This window comes from Cheilinus undulatus, linkage group 10, assembly GCF_018320785.1.
Source record: "Cheilinus undulatus linkage group 10, ASM1832078v1, whole genome shotgun sequence".
NCBI classification, from domain to species: domain Eukaryota; kingdom Metazoa; phylum Chordata; class Actinopteri; order Labriformes; family Labridae; genus Cheilinus; species Cheilinus undulatus.
The window spans coordinates 28,273,946-28,298,251 of record NC_054874.1 but is presented as its reverse complement, the minus strand read 5'-3'; the positions used below and the strand labels follow the sequence as shown (position 1 = coordinate 28,298,251).

The 24,306-nt window shown below is 40.0% G+C and overlaps 1 protein-coding gene across 1 annotated transcript in view; it reads left to right on the top strand.

The window, feature by feature from the left end:
• The first annotated feature begins 7,958 nt into the window (after positions 1-7,958).
• Positions 7,959-24,306, top strand: part of spock1 (SPARC (osteonectin), cwcv and kazal like domains proteoglycan 1) — a 205,514-nt gene continuing 189,166 nt past the window's right edge. Inside the window, exons 1-2 of the mRNA XM_041797800.1 lie at positions 7,959-8,084; positions 8,589-8,723. Coding sequence (XP_041653734.1) covers positions 8,592-8,723 — 132 coding nt within the window. The 5' untranslated portion in view covers positions 7,959-8,084; positions 8,589-8,591. The remainder of the gene's footprint in view (positions 8,085-8,588; positions 8,724-24,306) is intronic.

Here is a 24,306-nt window from a genome sequence, read left to right as displayed (position 1 = left end):
TGTTGCTGGAAAGGACAATCAAAAAAATTTTCATCCTTATTTTAAGGTACCAATTAATCTTTTTTAACATTTATTTTTGAGCTTTTTTGTGCCTTTGTTACAAAGGAGAGTGGATAGAGAATGGCTAGAGAAGCAGGGATGAGAGAGCAGAGAATGACATAGGAAAGGAAACACAGGTCAGATTTGACCAGCTGCCCACATGCATGGGGCAGGACCTACCCACCAGGCCATCTGTGCCCCCCTATAAACTAGTCCAAATGATATATTTTTTCAAAATATATATTATGAGAAGCACAGTACTGCCTATTGTTGAGTGTCTTTCACTGTGTCAGGTCTTTTCTCCTGTAGTTTATCAGCATGTATTTGTTAATAACGTGTTATTATAATACTTTCAAGATAAAAGAATATGATAAGATTAAGGTTAAGGCAGTGGTTCCCAAAGTGGGGCAGGTCCACCCCCAAGGGGGGCGCGTTGTCATGACGGTGTTGCAAAACAAGGCTAAGCAACACCTGCTGATGACTTCAGCACCGAAGAGAGGAAGAGGAGCAGTTCATCGATGTAACCTCAGATTCAACAATGCAGTTGCAGTTCAAGTCCAAGACATTGTCTGCATTTTGGATTGGAGTGGAAAAGGAGTACTCATGTTAGGCAGGAGACACTCCTCCTTTTTGCAACATCCTACCTATGTAAGACAAGTTTTTCTGCTGTTGCCACAATTAAGACAAAATACAGATCAAAACTGGACATCGAAAATATACTGAGAGTGGCAGTCTCACAGCTACCTCCAAGATCTGTGGCATAAAACAAACCCACAGTCGTCACTGACTTTATTGTAGGACTATAAGTATAAATCTTAAAAAGTGTTAACTAAGTTTTATTTCGGGGTAATTGTTCATCTTCAATAACCTTGCAAAGCAGATATATTTGCCTGACTCCAAATCTTTCATCAGGCAGACCCATCTTGAAAAGCTTCAATACACGGGTTTTGTGCAGAGCTGAACACTGTTGGGACCAATCAGTGTCATTTGAGGTGAACTAGGCGGTAGCTAAAGGCAAGGCTCAGTCGTACACGAAGCTGTTTGCAATGGCTGCCTCCAGTGGGATGATTAGCTTGGATATAGCTCTTGTAAAGCATCTTTTTACCAGAACTTGACAATATTGCTCTTTATTCTGATCTGCTTCTGCATGGGTTTGTGATCGTTATGAGTCAGGTTTGCTGGTGTATCCATTGGCTGCTGCCACAGTAGTGATTAACTCGGACGTAGCAATAGGAAAGCAGCGGTTTGAGTTTAACAAGAACCGGACCACATTCTTTGCTAAAGGTGACATAGTTTACCCTTTTAAGACAAGTTTATATTGTTTTCAGAGGTCCCCAAAACATGCCTGTGAAGTTCATTGCTAAAAAAAAAACACTCCAGTATTGGATTTTTGCATGTCTAAAAACCCCTCTGTTTCAGCCCTTCTCAGAATGAGCTGTTTCTGTCTGTGGCTTTAAATGGTAATTAGCTGTCTGACTCCGCGTCTTACCACACCCCTCTCAGGAAATGAATGCAGCACTCGTGATAATACAGACACTTTTTTTTTCCAAAGTGTAGACTGGGATTCAAAACATCAATCTCCCAGACCGTAGTCAGCAGGGTAACCCACTGAGCTATCCAGCATCTCAACTGGCAGCTGAGAGAATCAGTAGAGGAGGGCGGAACTTTCCTCCAACCAAACCTGAGGGCAGGTGCTTACGCCCCTGGTGAGGTCACTAGTTGTAAAATCTGAAAATGACTTGTTTCAGCACACATTTTCTGAAAGGTGGAGAAAGAGAGGGGGAGAGGGAATGGATTTTTCTGGTACTTGAGGGGATTGTAGACAGGCCAGGGACACATATTTGTGTTTGAAAAGCCTGAAAAATTGATTTTTGTATAATATGTCACCTTTAAAATAAGAGCAAAGAGCCACAGCCAAAGCTTGTCTCTGCAGAGGAGATGTTTTTGCGTGTCTCCTGACTGGCTTTGGCATCAGTTTTATTCACAGAGAAGTTCTGCCATTAACAATCTACAGCAGCGGTCGCCTGTCGGCCCTGGAGAATTACATGCATACAATGCAATTTTGTCTTGTCGCTCTAATTGGCCCGTCTTGAATGCAACAGACAGAACATTCTTCCAATCACCTTTTGAGAAATTTTTTTTTAAGTCCTGCCCTTCCCAAATGCTTTCTATGGGGGCTTTCCCAGATAAATGTGAAATATATCCATGCAATGGATATTTGAAATAGTCTATCAGGCATGTCAGGTTACATCTTCAGAGAGTCAGATTTTTAAACTCTGTTTAAGGCAATGGTTGTAGTTAATTCTTCATTTTCAGCTAGAAAAGCACTTTAAATACTCAAAGCAGTCCATTTAATTTTTGCAAACATTAATTACAAAAAAACATTTAAAAGAAATGATGATAGAAAAGATAGCAAAAGGGCATGAATGGATGAGAAAGCCATAATGTTATTGCACAACTTACACAGCTTAAAGAAACATCCAAAACATTGATAATGGTGAGCACAAACTAGTTTTTGAAATGATTCAGTGTGCAGTGGGGGATGCTATATTGTCTTACAGATGGTGCTAGCTCAGACTCAAAGTGGAGGATGTGAAAAACCTTAATGCATTGAAGGTGCCAACTTTAGTGTAAATGTGTAATTGCAAACTTCACATCTCTACCGCTGTCTAAAGCTACAACTAATCTTTCTGGATCTTAACAGCGCCTTGGATGATATGATAAATGTTAGCCGGTGGGTGTTAATGGCCCAGACTGTAGAGTCTAAATGTGAATGTAAATGTAAATAAGCCATTGGCTGATAGCTGGAGGACAAATACTCAGTGTCATTTCCAAGACTGAAATAAGTGTCACAACTTTCCTCAGCTTTACCATAAATGTCAGGGCTGCCATTTAACACACAGGCCACTGAACTGTTAACATATACCGCATATAAATATCTCATACAAGCTTCTAAATGTCAAAATCAAGTGTCTCATAACCATTCAGCCCATGAGCTGCTTATTAGACTTCCCTTTTCCAGCAGTGTTCAACAGCATTAAGTGGAAAATGTGTTTTAAAGAGGAAAGACTCATTATAAGATTGCATTATACAAAATTTTATGTCAATCCTTTGACTGTAGTGCAACAGAAAACAAGATAGAGTTAACGGATTTATATTATAGCAACAAATGTAACAACAAACTCCTACAGAAATATTTTGAGCTTTTCTGTCTCCTAAATACCCATAAGAGGATATTTCACACTTTAATTCAGCTGTCATGACTGATCTCTGTTAAGGATCTTATTGAAAAACAGAGGCATAAACAAGTGTGTGTCCTGATAGCTTTGATACACGAATGAAAACTACATAGTCTCTCCTAAACATTGCAGCATATTGTAAAAGATTGCAGTTATAAACACAAAAGAGAGCTTAATATAAAAGTTTATTACAAACATCTCCTTAAAAACAAAAACAAAAGTGAAGGCTGATTGTCTCTGTAGCTTTAAAATATAAACTTAATGTTTGTTCGTAGGGCTTTTTGCATCTTTTCTCTTAAAACGTGTTGCAATAAATGAAAGAAAAAGAGCTGGATATGAAAAGCTGCACTCTGTCAGTATTGCATTGTTAATGATCTCTCTATGTTGGACAATACTTCACGGTTAGGATGGTATAAAGACAAATAATATGTTGAATTGCATCATTTTGAATACAGTTTGTGCTTCGTAGGCTTTTTGTAGTTTTTACTGTGATTCAGTCAAATGAGTTAACCAACACATTTGCACATTTAGAAAACAAGTTGGACATAACTTGCAAGCCCAAACCAGCCTTTTGTTGCATATGCAGACATTACACCTAAATGCTTGTGTGGCTTTAGAACACATTATCTCATCCTGTCACACTCTGAGGGATAAATAAACATGAATGAAACAGATTTAGCCACAGCCACATTTAGCGTGTGCTTAAACTCAGACTAGGAAACTAAACTGCAAAAAAAAAAAAAAAAAACACTAAAAGGATGTCAAACACAGTGTTAACAACACATACAGTACAGTATACAAATTCAATTTTAAAAGTTTATACGATGTGGACATAATTGTTGGTACCCCTTCATTAACAAAAGAAAAACCTGGAATGGTAACTGAACTGAAACTGATTAACGTAATAATGAATAAGAAATTACCAAAAATTAAGTAATGACAATCAGACATTGCTTTTGAATTGTGGTTCAACAGAATCATTTTAAAAAACAAACTAGCTAATGAAACAGGCAACATTGGTGGTACCCCTAGAAAATAATTTGACCATAGGGACATGTTAAAATAAAATGTGTCTTGTAATTAGCATCACAGGTGTCTTCAAACTTTAATCAGTCTGCCTATTTAAAGGGTGAAAATTAGTTACTGTGCTGTTTGGTATAATGGTGTGTAACACGCTTAATGTGGACCAACAGAAAGCTAAGGAGACAGCTGTCCTTGGAGACTGGAAAGACAAATATAGACAAGCATGTTAAAGGTAAAGGCTATGAGACCATCTCCAAGCAGCTTGATGTTCTTGTGACTACAGTTGCACATATTATTCAGAAGTTTAAGGTCCACAGGACTGTGGAGAAACTCCCTGGATGTGGTCATAAGAAGAAAATTGATTGCAAAGACAGATAGTATGAATGGTAACTAAAGACTGCAGGACAACTTCCAAAGAGATTAGAGGTGAACTCCATGGTCAAGGTACATCAGTGTCAGATGCACCATCTGCCGCTGTTTGAGCCAAAGTGGACTTAATGGAAGACAATAGTGGAAGACCTCCCTGATGAAAGCAAATCATAAAAAAGTGAGACTGGAATTTGCCAAAATGCCTTTTGACAAGCCACAAATCTTCTGTGAGAATGTCCTTTGGACAGTTGAGACAAAACTGGAGCTTTTGGGAAAGACACATCAGCTCTATGTTCACAGACACAAAAATGAAACCTACAAAGAAAAGATCACAGTACCTAGTGTGAAACATGCAGGAGGCTCGGTTATGCTTTAGGGCTGCTTTGCTGCATCTGGCACAGGGTGTCTTGAATCTGTCCTCCAACAGGATAACTTTAAAAACACAGCTAAAAACACCCAAGAATTAATAAAAACTAAACACTGGGCTTCTCTGAAGTGGTTTTGGATGAGTCCTGATCTAACGTAAGACAGCTGGAGCAGTTTGCTCATATGTAGGGGGCCAAAATGCCTGTGTGCAGGTGCATAAGTCTCATTGAGAGTTTCAGAAATCACTTGATTGCAGTAATTGCCTCCAAAAGTTATGCAACAAAATATTAAAGTTAAAGATACTATGTTTTTTAAAAATGATTCTGTTGAACCACAGTTCAAAAACACTGTCTGATTTTCATTAGTTCATTTTCAGATCACTTTTATTTATTACTTTTGTCACTTTCAAATTATTTCAGTGACCATTGTGGGTTTTCTTTCTTTAATGGAAGAGTACCAACAATTTTTGGAAAGGAAGACCAAGAGTTACCTCTGCTGCAGAGGATGAGTTCATTAGAGTTTCCAGCCTCAGAGACTGTAAATCAACAGTCTCACAGTGTGAATCTGGCTTTCAAGGTGAAATTGCTGCAAAGAAGCCTCTACTGAGAAAGAACAAGAAGAAGAAGAGAATTGCTTGGGCCAAAAAAAAAAAAAAAAAAAACACAAGGAATGGGCAGTAAACCAGTGGAAATCTGTACTACCTGTTTTTTTTTTGGTTCCACCTGCAATGTCTTTGTGAAATAAAGAAAAGGTTAGCGGATGGCTTTTACCTGTGTTGTTCCCACTGTGAAGCATGGAGGAGGAGCTGTGATGGTGTGGGGCTGCTTTGCTGGTGACACTTTTGGTGATTTATTTAAAAATCAAGGCACATTTAACCAGCATGGCTACCATAGAATTCTGTAGGGGACAAGCCATTTCATCTGGTTTCCACTTAGTGGGACTATCATTAGTTTTTCACAGGACAATGACCCCAAACACACCTCCAAACTAAGTAAGGGCTATTTGATCAAGAAAGAGAGTGATGGGGTGATGCATCAGATGTATTGGCATCTGCAAACACCAGACCTTAACCCAACTGAGATGGTTTGGGATGAGTTGGACTGCAAAGTGAAGGCTAAACAGCCAATAAGTGCTCAACATCTCTGGGAACTCCTTTAAGACTATTGAAAAAAACATTCCAGGTGACTACCTGGATGACTAGCTGTCATCAGATCAAAAGGGTGGCTACTCTGAAGAATCTAAAATATAAAACATATTCTGGTGTTACAATTTTTTTGTTTGCTACATAATTCCATACTTTTTCTTTTGTAGTGTTGATGTCTTTGATATTAATCTTCATTGTAGAAAATAATAACAATTATTAAAAAAAGATAAAACCTTTGAATAACATGGTCAATCCAAACTTCTGACTGGTACTGAAAACTAGAAAATGCTGAAAGCAAGCCTCAAGCCAAGACACCACAATGCACTTTGAACCCTAACTCATTTAAACTGTTTCATATTTCATGCCCAGATAAAGTAACCCAGGAAAAAACAGGCACTAACTCAACTAATCAAATAAGAGCCTAGGTAAGTCTTCAGTGTGCCTAATGTTTTAGATGTTCACTTCAGCACCTTGGACAGCTCTTTAGCCTGCTTTGCTTTATTTAACCTCACAGACTTGCTGAACATATTCTGAGTTTTTAAAGCTCTACCGGCATCAGAAAACAAAACCCCAGTAAAGACTATTAGTGAGATGACTTTTCAACCCAAAACAAAACTGGGCAAACATTAAAAATACACAAATAGGAAAAAACATGAATTTCCTTTGTGTTTAACCTGTTCCATTTTTATGAGCTCCTTCCCTAGACCAAGAACATCTTACAAAGATGACCAAAGACATCTTAAAGTGGATGTACAACCTGAAAGATTGGGTTCATTTTGGGGTAAACATTCATTGATTGAACACTGCTGATCTTTAGGTGACATACAATCAAGTTTTATTAGAATAGCACAATAAATATATAATTTATTAAACATAAAATTCATTGTTTTTAGAATACAAAAAAATCAACATATCCCTACAGGGGCAGTGAGTTTTGCAATGTGGCTGGATTTTGTAAAAACAGATTTGAAAAAAAAAAAAAAAAAGGGACAATTTCCTTTTTTGACTGCTGTACCCAGCTAAATGGATACTTTCCAACTGTGCAAACAAAAGAAAAGAAAATTGTGATGTCAGCCAGAAGAGTAAGATAAGAAAGCCATTAATGTGAAATTGAGGTAGATAAGAAACTAAACCAAACCCTTGGCAAAAATTGAACCATTAAAGTGACTGTCACAGATTTGATTTGTGTTTTTGAAGTGAAGTAGTTCCCTTTCTTGCTGAGCTGAGAGAAAGACAACCAGTAGTGCTGGCGAAGTGAAGAAAACTGGATGAAAGACAAGCAGAGAGTCACAGATTAAACATTTACACATACATCGTTATTCCTGGTCTAAAATGATCGTCCTAGTTATGTGGCCCATTTGTGCTCTATGCCATTTTTACATAAAGGGATAGTTTAACACGGCATGCCTCTATCCATGGTGCTGAAAAAGCTCCTCATACCCCCAGCAGAACAAACCCACTCAGGCAACGTTACAGCGCTCATTTTATGCTCTTTGGGTCTTAATTATATTTATTATGGTGGACACGAGCTCCAATTCCACCACAGAGGCGCGTGACTAAAATGAAATTTGTGTTTGTACATCCGGAACAGCGCTTTGACACGGCGTTCAAATCCCGCTTGGGCTCTGGTGTGTGAACATAAAAAATTCCTCCCCGCTGAAAATCAATGACACGGCGAGAGAGAGAGAGAGAGAGAGAGAAAGAGAAAGAGAGAGAGAGAGAGAGAGAGAGGAGGCGGTGTCTGGTGACCGAGGAGGAGGAGAAAGCTGCCGGTCCGCTCGTGCTCGCAGCTTCCCTTCTTTCAACCGTCAATCCTGCTAACAGTCGGGTACCACCGGAGTACCCGGGGTTGTGGACTTATTTTCCCCCGGGAATCGGAATTAGACACCAAGAAACTCTCCCAGGTAGGTGAAACACCGCGCAAGGGAGGCTTTTTTAACGGAAGAACCAATAAAAATGCAAATTTTAGTATCAAATTGACCATTTTGTCGACTTTCACGGCGCTGAGGATGGAGAAGAGAGCCCGGGAAAGCGGAGACAAAGCTCTGTGGGGGTGGCAATTGTGTTGACGCCGCTAATTGCTTTTTAAATTAGCGGAGGGGAAGCTAGCGGGCTAATCGTTTTCGCGGTGCCCCATCTGCCGCGGAGACAACTCTCCAATGTTTATAATCCGATTAGTCTGATAAAAAGAGCGCCCTCCACCACCAAAGAGTGCTTCATTTACCCCTCCTTACATTTTTTTTTTAGCTGTAACGCGTCCAAAAACAGTTCTGTCATCTCTAAAGTGAATATTATCACTTTATCCCACTCTTAACTCACTTTTCTGCATCCTCCTCTCCTCTACTTCCGTTTTTCTCACTTCTCTTACATTCCTCTTATTGTTGTCCTTCTTTCTATTTTGGTTGTAGAAGATGTTCTTCTTTCTGCTGCCTGTCGTGGCCCTCCTGCTGAGCAGAGAAACGACGGTCTCCGGTAACAGTAACGACAAATGGCTGAGCACCGTCTCCCAGTACAAGGACAGATCCTGGAACCGATTCAGAGATGTGAGTAGCACTGACAGACGCAACATCGAGCCAAAACGGGTCCTCGTTTTCAGCTTTACAGTGTGTGTTTGTGATGTGTGAGTGAGAAAGTGAGGAAGGAAAGCCCACTACGCCCTTGATGCACCCTGTGAGTGGTTGAGCACTTTCCACCAGGTATAATCCACCTTCCAGAGAGTCAGCAGGTTCAGACTCTGGTTTGACAGACAGATTCATTGACAGAGCACATCAAACTTGTTAGTGTCATGGGGAAATGGTAGCTTTCATTTGAACTATTGAAGTTTTTCAGAGAAAAAAGGAGGAAATGTCATCTTTTCACTCTGTTAGGAAGCTGCTACGCCATTGCGAGCAAGCATTCCTATTTCATCCTGACACCGAATAAGTCAGTCTGTACATAGAAGTGCAGTGAAAATATACTATCTTAACTGGAGAGATGTAGTGGTAGTCTTCAATAGTAATGGATCTTAATTGCCATCCCTGCCTTTCTGTTCCACCTTACCAATGATTTTTGTTTACCCTTTCTTGGACAAAACATAAAATCCATTATGAAGAATCCAAAAAAGTCAGGTTTCTGTCAGGGTAGTGCTTTACATAAAAGTTAGGCCATTTTGGCAAGCTTACTCTATATGCAAACTAACCAGTATATATGGATGCTCTCTTGTTTGCGTTAATATTTCATTCTTGCAGCTTCAGTGAGAAGCGGGAAAAGAAAATGTACAGCTAACAGACAGGTATATGAACAGCCTTACAGCTACTTAAAGCTGAATGAAAGTGTTTAACATCCTACATATCAGAGGCATGCATTAGTTTATCTTACCTACTTTGATTGATAGGGATGACCTCTACTTGCTGTCTGATGTTGACTCCTGGATAGGTCACAGTACCTCTGGAGCTTTGTTTTACTTTCTGGAAATGTTTGCACTTGCTATTAATTAATCAAAGACACAGAAAGAGCTTCTCAGAACATTTCACATTTCACCAAATATGCACCTTAAAAGCCTGATTTATACATACGTCACCTTTGTGAGCACCACATACTTGTGCAACGGTGTGCTATAGCTACATAATACTCCACCTTACTGCTGGTTTTCAGTGAAATTTCTATTCTAGTATTATCATAAGTTCCCTGCGTGGCCTCATTCTTTGCTTGCTCGGGTCAGACAACCATGGTGAATGAAAAGTAACATATGATGTTTGAATTGTAGCTGAAAAACATAAAACTGAGCAATTTTTAATAGTGCAGTTAATGAAAGAGAAAAAACCCTTGGTGTGCTGAGGCAGAGGACAGTGGATTTTTTTCCCACAATAGCATAAATGTTAGAAATGCAAGGAACAAAATGCTACCCAGCTGACAAGCACAGGGCTTGCCTTGCAGTCGGAGTTCTTTCAATCAGTAGTTAAATTTGCACATCAGGCTATAGGTACAGGGCTGCATGTATGCTATTGTGTAAATTTAATACTGATGAATTTGTTTCACACATTCATCTGGAACCTTTGAGATACAGCGTTTGGGAGAGGGCAGAGCCTTTGAAAAAAACTTGGAGGATAATTGGATGAACTTTCTGTGTTGGATCTTTACGGGCCAATCAGAGCAACAAAACACATGACATAGCTGCTACCAAGCTGCGCCCCTACTGAAGGAGTAAACTCCATATAGAACTGCATGACGCGAACCACGGCAAGTGTAGACATGTAAGTACACGACTTTTATCGTTTTTGAAAAGTAAACAACTCGCTGCTGTTCTTTGTTCTTCTTTTAACAAAGAAATGTCATCAAGTTCTGAGAAAACTGGTACTTTAGCAACTTTCACGCTAATCTCTTCCGCCATAATTGCACCAGTCTCTTGTTGCTGTTTGCTTATGCCATGACCCCGCCACGCCAGGAGTATTGCCCCTTGACGCTGATTGGCCCTGTCACTTTCTAACCGGGCCCAAACGGTTCAGACGGGAGCTTTGCAAGATGGATTCACCAGTGAGAAACACGGAAACGGGTGTATCCGTCTGCTATGCAAGGTTAGGGAATAGATGTACCGACCAAAATATATCTCACTCCACTACAGTAGATGCTGTTATCTCCATTTCATCTAGTTACCATTGGACCTTCTTCCAGTGACCTTTTACATCACATACCAAATAGTCGACCAATTAGCAAGCAAGTCTCAAACTAGTTGTATGCTAGGTGTAAAAACAATGACAACATTACATCTTTTGGTGCATTGTACGCTATCCCTTGCACTTATGGTAATATCTGAAGGAAGACAAACAACGGTGTGTTTCAACAACATGATCTCTGCTATGCTAGGGATGAAAATGAAGAATGGTTAACAAGAAGAACTCAAAATGGATCCATACTGGGCTTATTTTAAAATTGGACTGAAGCAGTTTGTTTTTGAACAGTGTTTTAGTAATGTGGGATCTTGTGCTTCTTTTTTTACTTTGTGTCATTGTGGAATATTGTGTATTTTATGTATTCTGTGTGTGTATTTTTTGTTGAGTTTAAGTATCTTAAAAGCTGACTAGGGATGGGCTTTGCAGATTAGCTCTGGCTATAAATGCTGTAGTATGTGGTAGTGGTTTAACGGTATTTGTCCCGAACCATCACAGTTCTACAGTCTGTGAAGAATGGAGAAAAAACAGCAATCACAGATGATAGTATTACCCACCAAATAGGGCCGCACAATAGCAGACAGTTATTAAAGGGTAAAAGGGTCAGGTTTCTATTATCATTAAATAGAAATTTGAAAGGATGATTAAATGGTATGCGTGGCTCAACCTGTGCATCACTTAACAAACACCCATCAACCCACCTCCCAAACAATACAAGCATGTTGAAGTGTTCACCTGTATCACTGGCTAAGTCATCAAAAAAGCTACACAACTCAATGCTTACCCCAAAATACAGAGCCCAGCAAATCCTGATGACTTCTATGTGTCAGGTGATATGCTGATTTGTAAATTCTGTAAGCATACCATTGATTGTAAAGTAAAAATACGCAATACTTGTTGTCCAAAAGTATTGTGAAAAACAAGGAGGAAAAACACTGCTGCCACCTCACCCCTGCAGGCAAGCAATGCTGCTTCATACAAGTCAGTGGATTCAAGAAGAAAGTTTGTAAAGGATTTTGTGGATAAGTGTACTAAGGCTGACATCCCTTTGGAAAAGTTAGCAAAGCTGTCTGTTTCTAGTGAAGCATTAGCACCGTATTGGCTGAGGAAAATTGAGCAATATTGTGAATTAGAATTCCAAAAATCAAAATTTAAACAATGGAATTTGAACAAAAACAAACAAACAAACAAACCTGATTTCATACGTAGAGCCCTATTGTTTGTGTCTTTGTCTACATGTTCTCTAGGCGACAGATTTCGGTAGACAGTGTTCTAACTTTAACATTATTAGAGCTGAGGCTCCCCTTACAGTACCGGAGCAGTGATGTGAGAGCCACTAAGTTATGTCTGTACATGCTCAGGCAGGCTGCTACCTGCAGTGTGGTCCCCTGTGCAAATGAAACTCATTAACAGGAAACTGTCATAGGAAGGAGGAGCGAAGGAGAGGAGCAATGAATAGGAGGAGAGGCTGTGACATTTATGTTTAATATTTCAAGCTTTGCTACCAACTGAATGCAGGAGCTGTTATTGTGTGTGTATACGTGTGTGTTTGACCGTGTGTGTATTGTCTGCTCTATCACATAGGGAACCTTAGGGTTGTTATTTGTCTGCTACATTGTCTGTCTCTTGTCCCATTGTATCTTCTTTCCTTCTTTCTTTCTGAGTTAGCTCTCTTTCCTCCTGTCTGGCACCAAAACCACAGACAGCAAGGCTTTTAATCAGGGCAACACTTTTACAAGTGAATTCACCTCAAACCTCAACAGTGTTTCTTCGTATCCATCTAAATGCAGTCACTAGGGAAACCTGAGCTTAAGGTACTGCAGTTATGAAGAGGATGTACAGTATATTCTTCAACAGGGTGTCTACAGGGTCTTCAAAAGTAAAAAAAAAAAAACTTTAAAAAAAGTCTTAAATGCAGCACCATCAGGTCTTAAATTTTGTAGCTATTAGTAGTAGCCCACAAGTGAGATTCTGATAGAGCTCCACCACATCCGACATTAGCCTGCTCGCTTGTTTATGTTCTGTGCACCCTTAAAGCTCCACTTCGTCTCTAGCTAGCAAGTTAACAGCACTATGTGATGAGGCATGTGTGCACGTTAATGATAGGTAAATGCATGTTTTCTGAGGCTGGGGCTGATACTTGTTAAAGTTTTACAGGATTTTGCAAATAAAAAGCAGCTTTGGGTTAGAAATTGAAGATGCAACTGAGTCTTTAAATAAATTGAGATTAAAAAAGGTCTTAAAAAGTACTAAATTTGATGTCAGTTTTTCTGTATTGAACCCAATTTGAGACTTTTGGTTTGCCCTTATAAGAATATTAATGTGAGACTAATCAGGCTAAATTTGAGATCAGTGCTTCCCAAAGTGTGGGTCGTGACCCTCTTGTGGGCCCTGAAGAATCTGCAGGTGGGCCACAGGAGACCATATTGCTCTGAAATGTCCCAGAACCAACAAAACACAAACAGAACATTTAACTTTCATGTCGCCTTTTGTCATTTATTTTGTTTGAGAAGAGACCTGTTCTCATACTGGTTCCACAACTGGTACTGGATTAATTTGTGACGCTCCATAAGGCACGTAGTCAACCAAAGAAAAACGTAGTCGCCTGAAATCACACCCAGGCACCAACCAATTGATTGGTCATTCAGGTTGAAAAAAAAAAAAAATCACATAGGTGGGGACTCGCCGACCAGGGTGATCTTGATTGGACAAAAGCTTTTGACCAAAAATCGGCCAACCAAATTGAAGCTGTCAGCCCTACACTCCATTAAACATTCACTCAAACAAACAAACAAACAAACACCACTCATTTCCCAATCATGAGAATATATCTGTGCCTTCGGGATCATAGTGTTAAGACTGTTGAGAGTCACGTAGTATGTAAAATTAACCTTGCAAAACAGGTCAACTGATATATTGGCGGACTGATATATTGGCCAGGACTCCCTTGTAAAAGAGATTTTTGTATCTCAATGGGAATAAATCCTGGTTAAACAAAGGTTAAATAAAGAACATATATACTATACATGAACACAAATGTGGACATGTGAATTAACAGCTGCATTTATCATTGTTTATTTCACAAAGATGCAACTTAGACGATGTTAAAACGCTGTATAATAGTCTTATATTAGATAATGGTGGACATGTGACTTAACAGTTGCATTTATCATTGTTTATTTCACAAAGATGCAACTTAGACAACATTAAAACGCTGCAATATGCTCTCTAAAACTTATGTGTAAAAACTAGTATGCTGTCCTTCAAGTGCCCTAACAGCGTGTTTCCGCAACTAAAGTGTAGAGTTATATTGTTTCATAAAGTCACAGCTTACCGTGGAGTAAAGAAAACGCAGTTTCTTCCATTGTTTCTCTGGTCTTAAGTCCTCTTCTCTGCTGCAGCCGAGTGAGTCCAACTGCAGCTGAGAGGGACTGCTGTGCGAGGACTGGGCTGCCTGTGAGTGCTTAGGGACGGGGAGGGGACCACGGCAGCACCCGCTGCTCACTGAGAAGAGCAACAACGATACGTGCTTTCATGTCAGAGTCTCCAAAACTCTCCAATAACACCAGAAAAGTTGCTAGATTTGTCGCTAGTCACGTTTTTGAAAAAGAGTCACTAGAGGGGTCTGAAAACTCTAAATCGCTAAATATAGCGACAAAGTCACTAAGTTGGCAACACTGAGTAGGGGAGGGGGAGGGGCCAGGCACTCGGGTTGAGTTCAGCAGGGACACATAGGAGCAGAGCGACAGAATCCCCGCGCAGCAAAAAAGTTAATATATTGGCTACATACTGGCCGATGCTGATTAAATTTGTGATGAGCCATAATCGGCCCAATTAATCGGCCCGCCAATCAATCAGTCGGACTCTAGCGTGGATGCTGCAGTTTTCTCAGAACTCGATGACATTTCTTCATTAAAAAAAAAACAAAGAACAGCATTAAGTTGTTTTCTTTTCAAAAACGACAAAAGTTGTGTACTGATATGTCTGTAGTTGCCATGGTTCACGTCACGCAGTTCTCTATGGGGTTTATTACTCGGTAGCTGCGCACACACACTTCCATTCCATGAGCAAAGTCAGACTCAGATTCACCATCCCTACGTAGACTATACAGGCATTATGTCCATAGGTACATCAAAAGTAATGGTCACCATGTTCTAAATCTTGACTTGTTGCTGCTTTCTGATTATAGTGAATCGTTTTGAGTGTTCTGGTTAGTTCTTTATGGTTGTGTTACATCTCCTAAATCCCAAAAATTCTAAATAGGTGCTGTTCATGTGCACCATAGTCTTGAAATTCCACATTTGCATCCTGAATCGTCCACCAAGATAGCCAAAGTCTCTGTCAAACCTTCAAGAAATCTATTCTCCCTCAGTGTTTGTATTCAGTGACCAGACTTGCCCAGTTATATTTCACAGTTAAGTTATTGCACTAGCTCACATGTAACATATCAAATTGCATCAAGTAACTTCAGAGGAGTATGTTTGTTAGCCAGAGCATCATCTGATTAACCAGGACTCTGGTTGGTCTAATAATGTATGCTGATTGAATAAGTGAATGCATGGTTTGTATATAAAAGTTGTGGATCATTTATTTAATCATCTTTTAGGAGTATATCACACATTTTCATAGTGAAGATGAAAATGCAGTCAATTGTTCAGCCACACCATGCACATATCTCAGAATATGTTGTGAATTTTTTACAGTGAACGGGATCTTTTTTCCTCAAACTTTTAAATACCATAAGACATTGTTTTGTCTTTCCTAACTAATGGCCATATTTGTTAAAAAATAAGTAAAAAAAAATTGAAAATGAAAGGGATCCTATGGGAGTTATGAAGGATTCCAGATTCCCCCCACAAGGCTTAGATTATCCACACGTGTTTTTTTCACTCATAGACTATACCTGGGCAGCTGTATTTGCCTGAATACAGCAGAGATCTATCTTTAGAATTAAAAAATATTTTATTCTCTGTACCACTGAAGTTAGTGTTGTGTTTATCATCTGAATACTCTGCAACTGATCAGGGAGGTAGACGTCTTTTGTTATGCCACTCCTTGAATTCATTGATTGCAGTGCAAATTAAAAAGGAACAATTTTGTCCTTGTCAACTCCAAATGTACAAATGTACCTGTTGCTTAACCCTTATTTACTGTGAAACTGTTGATTTGATATCAGAGTTGGCTTCATGCTTTGACTTTTTTATTTCTTTTTATTCATGAATCACTGTAGCTCTCCATGACAGCTGTCCATCAACTTCTCAGCCACTCAATAAATCTCACCCCCTCCTCTCGTTTCTTATTAAGTCATGAACTTCACATTTTTCTTCTCTCTTCCTCTCATTTTCTGCCTCTGTCTCTGGAGCTGCGGATGACCCTGTGCTTCCTCAACCATAGCACCCCCCCCACTCTCTCCCCCCTGGCCCTCACCCATGGCTCCTCCTCTCTGCCGTTCTCCCCTGGCAGCCATGTTTCCCTCTGCATCCCTGATGAGCCACTTGCTCCCTGCTGCATAATGCATGAGCATCTATTTGTTGGCTTGGGAGCTGGTGCAATCGTTAGACAGTCAAAGTTCAGGGGGTTTATTTAGAAACATAAGGACATTATATTATTATTTATTCTTTTGCTTGTCTTATTCAAATTAACTGGGCTGTAATATAAAGAGAGATGTGAGTAATGCAGGCAGTTCTGGTCTGGTCTACTTGTTTTAGGAAAGGACTTCAAGTAGAAAAAAATGTCCTCATTACCAACACATTTTGTCAGTTCAAAAGCATTTTCCCTTCAAAGTTACTGTCTTTGTTTTTTGCTTGTTTACTTGATTCAGACATTCTTTAGTGAATTTTTGATGGTTTCAGGAAACTAAACAATGCATTTTTGCAATAAATGACAACAAACTGGGTTCTGTAGTAAGCTTAGCAAACCACATGCAAGCATAATTTTCAGACAACTGCCACCGCTGTGTTACCAGTTTAGTCCAAAACACAATTAGTGCTTTGATTTGTTGTATTTTTTAGGGAAGTGGCCTTATTTCCAACATCATATAGGGATGGCTTGGAGCTTTCTCTCAGAGCATATCCATTTTCTGGACCAATTTTATAGTTTCTAATTCCCAAAATTTGTAAATACATCCTCTTTTTGCTCTTCTTCCAAAACACTTGTTGTCATAATTTGTGCCAGCGGTATTTCAATTTTCCTTCAGTTATGATCATCATTTTAATTTTCATGAGCTTTTATGCAAATCAAATGGCTGCAGTGAATATACACACATTTGTATGCAGCACTGAGTCTGACTGTGTTTCTGTTTCAGGCAGGGTCATCTTTGTTGTGTAAGCGTGTGACTGCCTTGCGCTGTTTGCTACATCAAAGTGTTATCTGCTTGGGACAAAAGTGAAAATGAGGGGCCCAGCTGGAACAATGGCAGATGCAGCAGCAGCAGCAGCAACAAAGCAGAAGATCATTATAGGCAAGCCAATTTGGTATCAGCAGAAATGTGGTAATAGTGGGACGTAGGGCAGAGGCCTTAGTGCATATGTAACTCCAGTATTTTAGCTCATTGCAGCTTGGAGGTGCTGCTTAGGGGTGTATTCTTTAGTATGTATTAGTAGATATAGAAGGTCTTCGACTGTCTTTAGAAAAACTGTATTTTAAAACATTGTGAGCTGAGAGAATGTGAGGACATAACTGAAGTGTTCCTACCATAACAAACGTAATTACAGCTCACAGTTACAGGGCCTATAAAAAGTAGTTACCCCCTTGATTTCATAAATTAGTTATGATCATAATTTGGCTTTTTTGCCCCCCCCCCCCCCCCCTTAAATGTCAAAGTGAAAACTGATTTCTACAAAATATGTAATGCAAAATTAGTGATTACATAAATTGTCACCCCCTTTAAATTAGTAGATGCGCCTTTGGCTGCAATCACAGCACTGACTCTGTGTGGATATGTCTCCATCTGGCTTGTACATCGGGACACTGTAATTTTTCTTTGCCAGACTGCTCAAGCTCTGTCAGGTTGCATGGGACTCAGCCACTCCAGAAAACAAAATTTGTCACTGATGGATTTAATCAATGATGATTCACTGGCTGCGTCATTGTGTGCTTTTGATGTTAGATACTTACATGACATTGTTTTCTAGAGTAAAGATTGATGAGGAGTGAGCCATCTCTCCTTCTTATTCTCCTTCTTGAGAGTTGTATACAAATTACCCCCGGTTTCCATATATGACGTCTGTGACACACTCCTCAGCAGTTTTGCTCCAACCGAAGGGAAGCAACCTCACACACTGGAAGCGTGTCTAGAGTGCTGCACTGCACGTCCACTCTTACAATGCAGCAGAGCAAACTCTTAACTTAAATGAAACTTCATTTATTAGAACATTTTAACAACATTACCAGACTAAAGCTTGTATTTAGATCTTTCATTCCACATAATGTCAGTAAGAGTAATGGAGTAATTGAAAGGGATAAACTGATTAGCTAACCTATCTTCCACAGCTGGCGATTAGTTGACTATCAAGATAGTCACTAGATACATCCCTACTGCCCACAACTGCATGCTCCACTCTCACTCTGCTGTGTCTCCCGTACAATTTCCCAACCAAATTAGATTTTTATTGGATAAAAGCTCATAGATCAACTACTCCACTAACTGACTGAAGGATGTCAGCCCTTGTGTTTTCATGGTCAAACACGAGGTTAAATGTTGGCATAGTGAGTCTCACACCAGAAGAAGTCATAAAAACATTGTGATCTGTGTTCGTCATTGACTAAATTGCCTCTTGAAACATTACTATCAGTATTGGCCCTAACTATCACAATTGGTGCAGCTCTTAATTCAAACAGTTTAACATCCTTGTTTGTTCCATTTTGTCCCCTCTCATCTTGTTTTGTCTCCTCTCCTCCTTTGTCCCTCGGTAGAATCTGAAACAAACAGTGACAGAAAAGCTGTCATTGACATTCAGGCAGGCCCCATGAGGAGGAAAAGTTGTTTTCACTCGCCTGAGCTGCTGGTTTGTTTCTCCTAAAAGAGGCTTTTCTCATCCCTGTCCACCTTTCCTTCCGTTTCTTTCCCCCTCTTCTTCTAAATCCTGTCTTCAATCCTGCTTGCACACTGCCAGGTTTACAGAAACGAGCTAAACCTTTTCTTTCAGTGCCATCAGATGTGCACTGCATATTTTTGCATACGTTTGTGTAAATGCCAGTCTTCACCAGATTGTCTATTCATTAGTTGTTGGATCTGATTGAAAATCTCAGCAAGTTTTAAACCTCAGTGTGTGTTTGCATGTGCGTTGTGACTGTGTTGTGTCAGCTTGCGGCCTGTCTCTGCTCATTCTCACAGTGAGAATTAAACGCTGTCATCTCTTATCTTCGGTATTCTCTTTTCCAAGATGACAGTCTCTCCGGGGCTGCCAGTCACAGACCCCCTCTGTCTCCCTTTATCAAAACAAGAGGCTTGTGCATGCATGTGTGTGCATTTCCTTTGTGTGTGTTCTGATTTTTTTTCAGTTACACTATGTTTTACAGCTGCAGTGACGGTTTATTTTCATTTCAAAGCTGGTTTTTGGGCTGCCTTGTAATACATATTTTCCCCTATTTTCCCACTTCTGGAGAGAAATGAGTTTTTTGTTGAGCTTGCATATTCTTTTTTAGTCCCAAATTCACACCTGGGAGCTTCCTACTGCATCCAAATTAACTGCCTGTCCTCTGTTGTATCTATGTTTGCACCCATCGTGTATGCACCTTTCCTGATTGGTTGGTTGCACAGCTGAATGGGGGAGGGACAGGATGCAGTTTAGAGAAACAGCTTAGACATGACGAACCCTAGAGTCACCTTCACCTTCTCGAACAAACACACATACATAAACCTTCTGAGTCACTCCTCTCCAGTAGACACACTGTATTTCCGTCAATTAAAGCTGAGACGTGGAGGAACACCTGCCATTCTTCCTTATCTCCCCCCTCCTTCCTCTGTCCTCCATTTCTCTTTCTCTATTCCTCCTCTCTTTTCTTCATAGCGTTTATCATCTCTGCTCTCCTGGCTCTTCCTCTCTCTCGTTTTATACCCGACTAATTCCTGATGAAACAGTGCCCTTCAAAATAAACTGTCTCCCTCTCTCGCTCTCTTTCTCTCTCTCACCACACATACTTTCATCCATTTCCTTTTTTCTTTGCTTTCCTTCTGCTTTCAAATTTTTCCCTTGAGCTATTGATTTCAAATGAGAATGCAGATTCCAATCTATATTGAACACATTTCTGCGCCATGTAGGTCCTCTGAGCTGGCTGCTGGAACATGTTCATGTAACTCCTCTCTCTGCACATGTGTCGATGCTTATGCAAATACACACAGCTTCCCATCCTCCCTGAGGCTCTTGGAGAGATCAATTTGTGATATTTACTGGGACTGGTTACCCTGATTGGAGCCTTGGTATAATCTATAAGAGTGTGAAAATGCAATAGGACACACACCAGCACACAAACACATGTATTAGCACACTGGAGGATTTGACTATCCAAGCTACGCAGAGATCACTGTTCCCCATGACCAGGATGACTAAGTTTTCAATACGTGTATGTGTGTTAGAGGTGGATCATTTATATCACTATCTTTTTGCCCTTTTGAGTTACAGTGTTATATCCCAGCATTATAAAAGTGAGGGATAATAAAAGGATGATAAAGGGATAAGGCATTTAAAGGGATAATACATTTAAAGGTACAGTGTGTAAAATTGGGACTAATGGTGTAAAGATAATATGATATAAATCAGTTAACAGGTCTTAACGTCAAAAGTCCGAGTGCATCAGTCCGCATAGCCCTGGATTAGTAAAAACTAGGTATGAATCAGTCTTTGGACCGGTTTTAACATTAGAGATTGGTTCACTGAGGCTCTGCTGCTTGTTTCCATTCTGCCATGCTTTGGCTCAGTGTCTTTAATCTCACAGGACCCACTGTGACCTTTTACCCTTAGGCAAGATTTCTGTTCAGGGTAGGTGCTCGCTAGGTAGCTGGATGTGTTGCACCGGTCATCGCCAAAACATCTTAAAGTTACAGTTCTGCACCTCGGAATCAAGTCATGTGGACTTAATATGACGGAAGGCAAACTTTTGAAATGTCTGCCCGTCTGTACGCTTTAGGGAAAATTGATTAAGGACATCAGCAGCTCATAAATCTCACCTGTTGAGACGGCGGAGCTAAAGTTTAGCTAAGATACACCAAACGTAGCACAAACAGAGCCGAAAATGAACACTTTTCTGAGTTAAAACTCGGGGGGAAGTCCCCAGTTATCACCATGAAACAGCCTGTTTTTTTCAAGGGGTTTACAACTGTAACGTTTTAACCAGACTGATTGATTGGACATAATCAATACGTCTGAGCCCACTGATTGATATTGAACAGGGAGGACTTCACTGAGCTCGAGATCAGCTGTTCTCCAGTGAATTAATTCAAGAACGAAAACAATCAAGAACGGTTAGACACAGAGAGGGGAGATAACAATGTTCTGGCAACATGTAGACTGAATACTCACATTAAGAGGAATTTTGAAAGGAAAAAAAATGTATGGAGAGCTGTTTTTATTTTATTGTTTTCAATATTATTTTAACCCCTTGCTCTCTTGTACTAGCAATCCACATCTTCTTATACACCTGGGCATATGTGTGATAAGAACTTTCTTGAACATGATTTCAGTATGTTTGCACGGGGGGCCTTGGATTAAGTCTCTTTTATAAATGAGCTCAAAATGAACTAAGATTATTATTAAATTATCTTTTTTCCCCTTTTACTCATTTTTGTTAAAGCAAAAAGTTATTTTGATTCCATAATCAGTTTCTAACTGGATGAAATCGGACCAAACCCAATTGGATCGGATCTGACCAGATTGTTCTGTATTTTAATGAATTGTCAGTAAATCGTATAGTAGCTTGTGAATCGAGTTTTGAATCAAATCGTCTTGAGAAGGAGAGATTCACACCCCTATTAGCGACATCTAAAACTCAGTTTAGACCAAAGATTCATGATGCGACAGGACCATTTAAGAACATCACTGCCTCACAGACAGTTGCAGCTGTCTGAACCAAACTGTCCCAGCTCGAATCAGTCCATCTGAAGATGTTACCTGGGATTCAGCACATTGAGTTGCTTACAGCTGGTTGCAAGACATTGCAAACAGATAAATGTTAATGGGAATCTCATTTTTAGAGGCTATAAACACCAACAAATATTTCTTTCAGGGAAAATAGTCTTATTCATGCTGTAAATTTAGGAAATGATTGCATCTGTCTGAGGGCTGACACCAGAGCATATTATATTCTGATTGTTTCACAGCTGTAAACAACTCAGAAACAACATCAGAAACATGAAGATGCAGGCTGCTTGAACTGAAGTGGCACTGAGCGTGTCTCTGCTACATTAAAGTATCAACTCCCTGATTTATTGCCCATTCAGCAAAAACAGGTATTAAGTCCCTTTATCATCTCATTAAAATGTTCATGTCATCATCAGTGCCTGTTCCAGAATGACAGCCTCATATGTGCATTACAGCATAACACTAGTTTAAACAGGTGGGGATGGTGTTAAAAAATGTATTCTGTAGCAGAAATTAACTGGGGAAAGTATTGATACCACTTTACCACCCACTTCTAGTGTGTGTTTGTGTGTGTGGAACAGACTGAGACAGAAATCTTGGAGAGCTAAAAGACTACCAGTGCAATTTTGGCTGATAAGAAAGAGGAAATGGGGAAAAAGAGCAATGGTAAAAACAGAGAAAGAGGAGAGGATTCAGTGTGAAGCCCATCAACACTGTGGGCAGAGCAGATGGGCAGAAGGAAACACGGGAGACACGTGGAATTCATCATCAATACATGGTGTGTGTGTTTTTCAGTGAGCTTTGTCATGGCAGCTCCTCCGCACTCCCTCATCTCTCCATCATGTCTCTCTCTCTTTCTCTCTATCTGTTTGCGGGGATTGTCTGTGTGTCAGTCTTTTTTGGCACTGATATGAAGCTGTCCTGCTAAGCTGCTGATGCTTTTGAAGAGCTCCTGTTTGATTTCACTCATTTACTCTGAAGATTTACAGAGATGGAAAAACTACCCGCAAACTTCAGAAAAAGCCTGATACAAGAGACACACTTTTTGAGTCCTTGACTTTGAGTCACAGTCTGTGAGAAAGTGAATGTTTTTCTTTTTTTATATTTTATCACCAAACTAAACAGGAGAGACCTATCTTTTACATGTCTTATGGGAGCAGGACTAAATAATCACATTTACAGTACTGTGCAGAGGTTTTAGGCATGTTTGGGCTGAAATTTGAGGCTGAAGTAAGGCATGTAATGGCAAGTACGCCCACCTGAGGGCCCCATTGGGTGGGAAGGAAGATTGACACAACCCAGGTCATGCTCTGGATGTCTTTGTACATTACTTAGGACATGGGAAAATAATCTGATGAAAACAAAACAAAAACCACAGCTTTAGGGCGGAGTTATGGGTAGATGTGGCCCCTAAACATCGCCTAGGGTACTGTTAGGGCGGGTAGGAGGGTTGTCATAACCCCCTGGTTGTTGTGTGTACGTTCTAAACACCTGAAAACTGTTGGTGGTTGCTGGCCATGTTACCAGGTGTGCATTGGCCCAGACAAAAGAAATGCTGTTAAGCTCGACCTTGGCTGCTGAGCGACACACGTACATGTCAAATGTGTCCACACTGACTCTGGACACCCTCCCTCCTCTCTTCAGCCCGGAGTTGTGGAACATCAGGACCTGTGAAGAACCGTTAGCCTAAAATTTCTGCACAGTACTGTATATAACTACCAACAATCATTCCTTTACCAGAGTCAAGTACTGATGATGTATATTTGGGCCCGACACAGACTATCAGCCTGACGCCTATTGAGGCCAATATTTGGCATTTGGTTGATTATCAGTATTGGTATTCTCCAGCATCCCAGAGCCACCCCCCTCTGTGCCAGCTCTCACTGCCAATCATGCGAACAAAGAGACATTCTTTATCTTCCCTATCCTTACCACTAGAGGTTCGACGATTCATCAGTGTATTTCGATATATCAATTGCTTGATTAACGATCCAATCAGATCAATGAAAAGTCTAAACACTGATCTAAATCAATGCCTCAAGCTATGCTTAAAATTGCCCCCACACACCTGTTGACAGGGGTGGAGTCAGTGAATTTTTATATAAACATTTAAATGATTGAAACTAGCTGTTGACTTAAAATCTGTCAAACACCTCATTGGTCATTGGGCCTTTCATTGCATCACTGAAAAAGCGTTATGTTTGTAATTATTGCCAATGAAAACATGCAGTGGTGATCCGTATGGCTTCAAGTTGTTCTCATTATCTTTCCACCATATGCCATTTTCATGGATTTCTGCAGTTGTTTGTAAATATCTTCATTTTCCTGGTGAAAGGCAGCCAGTTTGATGTCAACATGCCTATGTGACTACCAGCTGGCATTAACTGACAGGGAGGATGTAT